Below are 10,176 nucleotides of genomic sequence, written 5' to 3' on the forward strand. Positions count from 1 at the left end.
AAAAAAATTAAATGAACCTTTGAAATGTTAATTGTTTTGAAGAACAGCTTAAGTAGGTTAGTCCATTGAAAACTTATATAATGAATCTTCATTATTGTTCTCAATTTTATTGAAGCAACTCTCAATAAAAGAACAAAAGACATTAGATTATTTATATTTATTTTATGAGTTAATACTGTATATAAAATTTTAATATTTAGATTGGAAAACTGTGATTTGATTAGACGAAACTTTTGAAGCTCTATATTAAATACCTTCTTCTCAAGTTTTTGGTTAAACCAATTTTGATTAAATTTTCAACTCCTTGGTAGATCAGTTTTTTTCCTTCTGGTCATAGGGTTTACTACTGACAAAAAATTTATGCGAAAATCTCAAATGTGTGTTATATTTTCCAATCTAAATATTAAATTTTTATATATAGTATTAACTCATGACATACATATAGATAGGGGATGTGAGAGAGGCACTAAAAATCATGAGATTGCAAGGGTGTGTGGCTTTAATAACTCCCTAGTATATATTTTTATGTTTTCCTGAAATGACATCAAATATGATCTAGCTGCAACAATCCAGATGTGTATAGAAAAATCATTTATAAACACTCAGAACATGTTGTGAAAAAGTAGGATGCAGTAGTCAGGTCCTCGCAACTGTGGATTGTATGTGCAGAAATCAGAAAACAGCACGAGCGCCATCAGCACGAAAATCCATGTGCGCAGCCCAGACGAGAATGCATACTCCAAACAAGCACTCAAAACAAAACAAAAAAGAAGGGTTCATCATCTGGGTCATTCGCGGGTCAAGGATGCGAGCCGACACAAAAATGTAGAGGGTCGCACATCTCGTTGTTTAGATACTGTACAAGGTCGTCAACAATATTACAAACCAGGAAGCAAGAGCCTTGTCCCCACACTAATCCTTTGGTTTTAGCATCTAAAAGGGCCGCTGGCATAGTCACATGCCATCCAGTGTATCCTAACTAATCTAACTTTGTTGAAGTATAAGGGATCGATCATTCATAAACAAAAATTACGTAGGATTGTACAAATCACAAAACTGTTAAGCCGTTTACTGGGCTCTCTCGGACCTCTTCTCGCCGACACCGATCCTCGCTAGCCTCCCCCCAGAGATCTTGTTCACTCTCTGCCGTAGCTTCTCCCTGTTGTCGTGAATGCGGCGAAGGCCATTGCCAACGATGACCAGCGAGTACAGAGTGTGTGTGATGATGGGCGCAAGGATATTACCCGTGTGCATCCATTCAAAACCTAGGTACATCGCAAGGAGGCCCTCCATGAGCGGAGAGTAGATTTTCTTCTGTTGGCGCCGCTCATACCACGCCGAGACACGCTCTTTGATGTCGCCTCGGTTATTGCGACCTCGCACCACGGGCGCGACCACGTACTTAGGATCCTTGGGCGATGAGATCACGTAGTACATGGAGCCGGTCAATGCCGCCGTAAGGGCAGTCGCAAAAAATTGTGCAAAGGGAACGAAGAGAGGAATCACTCCAGTTAGAGCCGCAAGACCAACTGTGGAGTCTGTGACGCCCTTATCACTAATTTGAAGCGCATGCGTGAGTCCACCTTGTATCGCGACTCGGAAGAAAAGCTCTTCTGCCACAGCGCCCGCGGCGACGACAAAGGGGAACTGCCATGGTGACATTCCCACAAAGAAATCCATAAGCTCCTCGTCCTCGACGTCTCGAATGGCCCGAGCAGGAGCCCACGACTTCACAACCTCGTCCTCCAGGATGAACAACAGCATCATCATCGGAGGAACGGCGTATCCGAATCCCGTGGTGATCACCTGCGGGGAAATGTCAAATCCACCCCAGAGATCCACGCCGGTGAAGCCGCAAATGACATTCCCAACAAATGCTAGGCCGCCGTACATGGCCAGCGAGTATACAATTCTGAAAATCATGCCTATCTGTTCCCAGCTCGCCTCGGTTTCGCTAGATTGGTTAGATTGCCTGAGATCAACATTCCAGTTGGCGTCAAGCGCTTGCATGTCGCCCGACTTGGACATATCCTTAGCCTTATCCACCATATCCTGTCCTCCTCCGCCAAGCGCCCTGGCGGGCGACACTGACCCGCGTTGTCCTGTTGCGTCATTCAGGCCCATCAGTTTTATTCTTGACACAAATCCTGGCTCCAGTCTCCGCAATCGGGAGCTCCGCGTGAGAGGAGCCAATCCCACCAGGCCATTCCTACCCCCATTTCTGCTCAACGCCCCTCGGAATTGCACCCCACTCCCCGAGGACGACCCACGCGATAATTCGTCTAAACCACTCACACACACAGAGCTAAAATTTCCGCCTCCGTCAAGCTTATCGGAGCCCACTCGGAATGAAGACGACACCCCGATCACCTCCGCATGCAGCAATAACTGCCCTCCCGACGTTGACGCTCCAAACGATCGAACGGGCCTGTCCTGCAACCGCAGCGTACGAAACAACGACATGCTGCAACGAAGCCCAGGCAGCTACAAATCCTTCACCACGCACACTACCACACACACACACACACTCTTCGAAACTACCACGGAATCAATCAAAACATCGCCTTTCGAATACCCATCCGGCTTGATCAATCAAGAAATCAATCAATCAATCAGCCAAACAAGCTCCTCCGCAACGAATCCCCTCACCACTAATCCAACTCAACTCAATCAATCACAATCACAATCTCAATCTCTGACTCGTCCAGTCCACTCCTGAGCGTCGCAACCGACCAGTCCTAAGGGCAAGACACACTCACAGAGAGACAGAGAGAGATAACAGGAAGGAGAGGCAACAATACTCAAGTACACAGCTCACGAGACGTGTGAGCAGTGAGACCTTTATGGCCACACAGCCCAAAAGGATATCGTCTCGCTGCTACCCCTCTCCTCCTCCTTTCCACTGTGGGTGCCCACCGGGAAAGTCATCTCGCTCATAGGCCTCCCCTAAATCCCATCTTGCACCTCACTTGCTGCTGCGGATTGCGCAGCAGGATCAGCAGCATCACCTCTCTCGCCACTCCCATAGCTACACTAGCTAGGCTACTACGTAACCTACCAACCCCACAAAGCAGCGAACCAGGCAGTCAGCCAGCCAAAACCCACCCACTCCAATAAGCCAAACCTCACGCCATATAGAGAGTGAGAGAGATGGGGTGTAGGGCTGCTCCTGTGCCACCACCCACTTGGTGGGCCTTCTTTGCTTGAGCCACCGCCATTACCCTCCTCCTTCCTTCCTTCGTGCCTAATGGAGTTGTTGCAGCCCTTCTGGGTGCAGATTTTCTTTTTTGCCTTCAACCTCGCCCATATTTGGACACCCCATTTTCTTCCCCTTTTTCCCCTGCTTTGTTTGTGTGTGTCTTGTGATCATGGGTGGTTTCTGACACTCTGTTCGTGTGTGTTATTGCGTTTTGTTTTTTGTTTGTTTGTTTGTTTGTTTAATGCAGGTGGAATGCCTTGATTGATCTCCGTGTCAAGTGCGTGTCAGTGTGTGCTTGTTTGCACTGATTTGCATCAGTTTGGTGTTTCTGTTGTAGGAGTTTGTCAGCACATTTACCGTTACACGTTTCTGGTTTTCGGCCCTCTTCTTCTTATTGAGATGTTGATATTGATGTGCAAAGTATTGGGAAGTTAATATTTCGTGTTGTTGGGTTTATTTATGTTTTCTTTAACATCTTTGTATGAATCATGAACTGTTAATATGGTAAAATATGTTAAGATTTGTAATATATGTATATAGATATATATATATATATATATAAGTGTGTGTGTGTGTGTGTGTGTTGTAATTCTTGCTGATTATGTTTTCAGGTTTTAGAAATTTTCATGTTTCACACATATTTCATAGTAATGTCAATTAAGACTACAATTTCATTGACCATTGTTGAACATAGATTTAAGTTTCAACTTTCTAATGATAGCATACTTGAAAGTAGATGCAAAAAAATTACCTGTTTCTAAAACTACTCTACTGTGCCACAACATATTATTTCCTAATCACCTTCAGTGGCAAGGTGTGAACATTTCTCACTAGCATAATTCATTATTGATTAAAGTCCAATTCTGTTCAAAGACAACAACCAATCCAATCAACTCACAAATACGTAAAAGTTATTGAGAAAAGAGCTTCACATTCTTCATCTTCTTTTATACAGTGTCCCCAGCATTAAAATCTGACCTTGAATCAATCCAAGAAAATTGTAGCATGAAATTTTTAAAAAGGTAAAATTAGAAGTGATATACAGAATGGATTTTAATTTTAATTTTTCAGTACAGGTTCTTTGGATAGTTTTTGCAAAAAAAATAATTGTAATATTTAAATCAATCTATAGTTTGTTTTTTCACGTTACAGTATGTTCTGTTCTAATAAATTCAGATATGTTTTACACAATAAAATTTATAGAAAACTCAAATGTACCATAAGGCCTTCAAATGAGACTAAGTAGTTTATTAATGGTAAAAATTACAAAATCAGACATTTACAAAATAATTGAAATCTTATACCTATATTGTAACATGGTATTATATATAAATAGTAAATTATATTACTTTAACAATAATATCTAATATTTAAATATTCTTTTTTCTTACATGTATAGAAGTTTCTATACATTTATTCTACCTAGTCTTTAAAACTATTCCACTGATACGTGCAATGGAAATGAAAATAAATTACATAAGAAATGAAAATGATATAAAAAGGTTTGATGCTCATTACACAATACTTCTACAAATTCATAGCCAGCAATACAAAGGTTTTTAATTGTACACACAAAATGATGCATCAAATGATCTCAGTAAATATATCAATACAGAATGCTTCATATATCATACACAAGTCTGTATACAAAAGCTCTTCTGCTTCACATATTTTAATTTAAGGACAGTGTACTTTTACCCTGAAGGTGTTCAAATTATCAATGTTCTTGCACTACTAATGAATTGAATCCATTCACATGATAATGTGTTGATTTCTACAACTAAACATATATTTTTCATTAAAGTAGCAACTTGCAATTTTGGTACACCTTCAACAAGCTAATTATGATATTAAAATATCAAAATAAATTATGTCATCAAAATAAAAATATATATATCCTTTCATGCACCCATTCAAATAGGATAATTAACACTAGATGTGCATATGAATCTATATATATATATATATATATAAAGAATGCAAACAATCAACACACCAGTACATTAAACTAAACCAACCACTCAAACCAAGCACACAACCACCACAGAGGCATCACAACATGTCATTTGCTTGTAGAAGCACATCCACTTACAAATTGCTCTTCTATTTTTTTTTTTTGTAAGAGACTCCACAAAAGAAGAAAAATTGGGATTGGGTTAGGCTGCAAGTGAGATACCCACATGCCACACCCTTTTAATGGCCACATCAAATTCCTCATCAAAACCCCCCCCCTTCCCCCCCCCACCAAGCATGGATGAGTCAGCAGTGGAAATGGCTGAGGTGGCATTAGGGTACAGCCAGCCATACAATCAGATTCAATAGGGTTGTATGATTTTGTGGGGGTGTTATTTGATTGTGAGGTTTGCTTGCCACCATGGACTATGGCTTCTTCTTCCCCTAGTGTCCCACCCCAGCTCGCATCTGACTTGGCAAAGAATGGCATGAATACAAAATCATATCCACATTCAAAGTTGAGTCAAAGGATCCATCCATTGGGTACATTTTGTTCATGGTTTCTGCCCAAAACCCATTCAGCAAAATTGCTTCACTGAACTTACCCACAAAACTTCATCAATAATAAAAAATAAAATAAAAAAAGTAAAATAAGACTCTTGTTGTGCATTATGGGTGTGTTCATTCATCCTACATTTTTGTCTTTCCCAGTTGGAAGCTTCTGTCAGTTGGCAATTCAACCCACAACAACAAGACACAGCATGGCAAAGCTTGCATTGGTAGGGGGAGAGATATTTGAGGTGGGGGCAAGGAAGATCCCAGCCATGACATGTGGATTGGACAAAAAAACACAACAAAAACAAAAACAAAAAGATAAGAATAAAAATGTAGGTTTTAGGGTTTGGGGGGGGGGGGTGAAAAAAGAGGAGGTCCTTGTGTGGGCATGTGCCAATGAGTATGATTCAACACCTCATCTGGTATACTCTCTTTTGCCTCATAGATGATATTCTCATTTATCCACGATAAGGATGACGCCTTCTATTCATTCGTCCATTCCTCTGCTTCTCTCCCTTTGGCATATTCCATGTGTTGCACAGATTCAATATTGCACCCCACAATGTGAAACAGGTTCGGGGTTTTGTGTTGAGATTTTATTGCGTGGGCTTTGTCATTCGGGATTTGATGTTGGTATTGTAGCCATAGAGAATATGAGAGGTGTTTTTATTGAATCATGAATTATAAGAGTTGACAAATCAAATGTGATTTTTATGCGAATGGAATCGTGTTGTTTATAGATGAGAAAACAACAGTGTTAATGAATAGAAGTGATGATGCAAACAATCCTTTGCAAACTTTGGCTAGTGTTGAGATATTTTCTCTGATGTTGGGTGGCAGTTGAATGAAGAATTTCCAGAGGGATTTTATGAAGAGAAACATTCTCTTCAACACTGCACAAAAATTCTAAACCAGATTTTGAATGGTTGAATATCTGATACAGTTCAAACATTCAAGTTTGGAATAGATCTTTGTGCAAAGCAATCATCACAATTAACATCTGATAAAAGAGTAACTTGAATGGTACATTATCTTTTATTGAACTTCAGATAAAAAAGAGAGAGAGGAAAGAAAAATAAAATAAAATAAAATAAGGGATTTTCGCCAATATGCATAAATTTTACACATAAAAAAACTTGAAACTTACAATTCCGTTTGGCAATCCGTAGTGTTGCCCTGATGTAAAATTTTAGGAATTTAATATTTTCTTTGTAAAGCTGTGTGTTTTTATAAAAACAGTACTTGCTTTGATATTACACTTGAACCAAAATTTATCTTGGTTTATCTATTGGTACAGAAATCTTATGATATGTATATAACAAAACAATACTACAGTCTTTCATGATATTCAATTTTAAATTTTATCATGTTTAATTTAGCAGAAATACAGGCGCCATGCGATTGATTTTGAAAGTTGATAAAACCTTAGATTTAACATTTCAAATAACTGATAGTATCACAATTTGCTTTTGAAACTTTTGCAGAACCCATTCATAGTATGTTTTGTGATTTAAATCAGATAATAATAAAATTAGTACATGAATTAGTATTTTGAAAAACAGGTTGTAGAAATACAAAGTTAATTTGAGAATAATTTAAAAAAGAGGCTCTTTTAAAAATTGATCGTTTACAATTTATGTCAAATATTAACGGTCCACCTGATAATCAGGTGCAATTACTGCGAAATATGTATTCACTGTATCCAGTAAATTTTTAACGAAAAAATACATTCTAAAAAATTGGTTACATTCTCAAAGAACAGTGTCTGTTACCTAATGACTGTAGAACACGTACAAAGAAGTATAACTTCCACATTTAAAATATAAGTTTGTTTATTGTTATTTTATTTTTCAGTACATCCAGTACAATCGCATCGAAGTATGAAATATTAACAGTGAAAAGATTTGTCAAAGAAAACAATATAAAATGAATTCATTTTACTAATTTGATATTGGTTTTACATGATTCAAGACTCTTTTCTAATCCCTTCATCTAAAATTGCGAAAAAACATATCATTACTATGCTATTTTAAATACAATCAATTACGAAACTTTCAGGCAGAATTGAATAAAAAACAATTAGTTCAGTTTCTCTTACAAAATCATCGTCTTATTCTTGATAAATGATAGAAACTAGACTTTGATTCAATGCTTCTATATCATCACCAGAAATCCATGAAGATCGAACTTCACCCTAACTTGATCATATACATATAACAACCATTCAAGATAGATAGTCACAAGGAAGTGTAACTTTTCCCCACCTTAAGCTACACATATTCTGTGCATTAATGATATCTGATAATTCATAACATTCACAGTTGATCTGCAACCGCAGAAGGTTCCACTTCTGTGCAACACTTTCTAAGAATCTATCGCAACTAAACCTAAACGGGCTTCTCCAAGGAAAAATTGTTGCATTGCTTACCCAACGATTTGCACAATATGCTGTAGAGTAAAAGCTAGCTTGTACGGTGTCCAAGCACCATTCCTAAGTACTTGAGCAAACAAGATTAAGATGACGTGGGAGGGGCTACCGCAGCCTGTGCATTGGACAATCGCGACCGACGTGCTCCTTCAGCCCTATCCATGTAGTCAGCATGTGAATCATGCTTCGTACCTGTACACAGACACTACAGTCAGAAACAAGCCTTGATGGAGGACACGAAAAGGTCGAGAGATTTAAGCATGAAAGCTTGGTGTTCACTGATTGACCAAAAAAACATTAAAAAAACACAAAAATCGGAAGGAATTTAGGTTTTGGCATGAACTCAGAAAGCTAGTCAAGGATCTAATGTTTTCTCCCAGAAAATAAACAAGATAAAACCTGGAGCACGACTTGATGACACCCATTCTGGACATTGGAACGTTAAGAACGATTACTTTCGACACTAATCTGAATCTACCCTTGCCAGAGTGCACAGATTTGCCCACTAATTTGAGAATGTTAAGTAAACTTCGAATTGGATCTCCAATACATAGTACAGCTATCGCCAATCACTACATAGCATCGTGATGAGGAACATCGAACGCAATTCATCAATGAACTCTGATTGCAAAAGTGCTAAGTCATTCAACGGGCTAGAGAGAACTTGCTGCATACTAGACTAATTTGCAATGAAAAAAGACACGAAAAGCGAAGATGCTTACATGAACCACATGTTTTAACCCAAACAGGTATGCAATTAGTGAGATCGAATGAACTGCTACAAAGAGGTTTTCAAATTTAAGTAACTGGAAATAAACATAAACCCTCGCAGCACAAACCCCAATCGAAATACAAACCTCCCACATTCCCGTTCTAGACAATGGTACAGAGAATCCAAAATACCTGAGGTGAGAAGCAACCACGGAATGGCGGCGATGGCGCTGATGCCCAACATGCCTAAGAACACATGACGCTTGCTTCCACTCCACAAAATCTCCTGCATCCGTGAGGGAGGGGTCTTCCACCCGGCTGCGCGCTCAGCAGCTGACGCAGCTTCCTGCACGAGCGGCGCTTCCCCATGAGCTGCAACCTGGCTGGTCCCATTCACTACCTTCTCCTGAGGCGGCAACATCTTCACCCTCTCACAACCCGCTAAATCCCACCCAGCCCTTTTCTCTTCACGTCTCAATTCTCCCGATCTTCAAAAACCCTAATCGAGGCAGCACACACCCCAACACACAATCGCACCGAAGCAGGCAAAGTAGAAACGACAAAATGAAATGGCATAAGCGATGGATGCATCTCGGCTTGTCCCCTTCGCCGAAGCCCAGACGTGGAGCTCTGCGAACTCACCACCGTATGAGCAATTTTTCACACAATTTTTTTTCATACGCCCATTAATTGTTTTCCTCACATAATAATATCGCTTCCACCTCATCCACTCCATTACGCCACGTAATAGCCCTCCATAAACAAGGAGTGTTCAGCTTCCTGCCACACACATTCGAAGCATTTCGCAAAAGAAACACAACAACACAAACACTACTGATACATATCCCTCCCAACACATTATATATATATATATAGATATATACTTGTTGAATGTTAAATAGACCCATCCTTACAAAGAATGTGATAATCATGATGAATGTGGCTGGTTTTTATTGGTTGCAGATTCAATAGTGGGAAATGAATCTTTCTTATTTTCATAATGGTTAGGATAAGTGGGTCAATTTAGTAAGAACTTGGGCCTATTTAACATTCCCCTATTATACATAAAGAAGACGAGAAAGTAAATAGGTATTTATTTGACAAGCAGTGTTTCTTGCGAGATTTTCCAACACTAACCCTAAGTTCCGAACCTCCTTTTTCAAACCTCCAATGGAGTTGTTGTAGCTCACTCCTATACAAAAAAAACCAACACCAATGGGAGCCCACTGTAGGCCACGCCCCTATCCGAGGGGGCGCTACAGAAAACGACAAAAGCGGCCTACTCCGGATCGTCGGTGCAGCGGTGTGAACGTGCCTCCGCGAATGACAA

General features: G+C 39.5%; 2 protein-coding genes across 2 annotated transcripts; both read right to left on the bottom strand.

Annotated features, from left to right (window-relative positions):
• Positions 1-826: 826 nt before the first annotated feature.
• LOC112287682 (uncharacterized) lies at positions 827-3,092 on the bottom strand. Its single transcript, XM_024530951.3, has one exon. The coding sequence runs from the start codon at positions 2,461-2,463 to the stop codon at positions 1,069-1,071; it is 1,395 nt and encodes a 464-aa protein (XP_024386719.1). The 5' UTR covers positions 2,464-3,092; the 3' UTR covers positions 827-1,068.
• Positions 3,093-7,943: 4,851 nt separating this feature from the next.
• Positions 7,944-9,269, bottom strand: LOC112287402 (uncharacterized). The gene is made up of 2 exons (XM_024530339.3): positions 9,039-9,269; positions 7,944-8,327 (listed from the first exon to the last, which is right to left on the bottom strand). The coding sequence occupies exons 1-2, from the start codon at positions 9,265-9,267 to the stop codon at positions 8,221-8,223; spliced, it is 336 nt and encodes a 111-aa protein (XP_024386107.1). The 5' UTR covers positions 9,268-9,269; the 3' UTR covers positions 7,944-8,220.
• Between the last annotated feature and the right edge of the window lie 907 nt (positions 9,270-10,176).

Source organism: Physcomitrium patens, chromosome 10 (genome assembly GCF_059467195.1).
Source record: "Physcomitrium patens ecotype Gransden chromosome 10, ASM5946719v1, whole genome shotgun sequence".
NCBI lineage: Eukaryota > Viridiplantae > Streptophyta > Bryopsida > Funariales > Funariaceae > Physcomitrium > Physcomitrium patens.

Bases quoted from the DNA above. Each gene is read 5' to 3' on its own strand.
- LOC112287682 (XM_024530951.3), bottom strand. From the start codon at position 2,463: ATGTCGTTGTTTCGTACGCTGCGGTTGCAGGACAGGCCCGTTCGATCG.
- LOC112287402 (XM_024530339.3), bottom strand. From the start codon at position 9,267: ATGTTGCCGCCTCAGGAGAAGGTAGTGAATGGGACCAGCCAGGTTGCA. The intron at 8,328-9,038 runs GTATTTTGGATT...GTCTGTGTACAG, and splicing joins GTGGTTGCTTCTCACCTCAG to GTACGAAGCATGATTCACAT.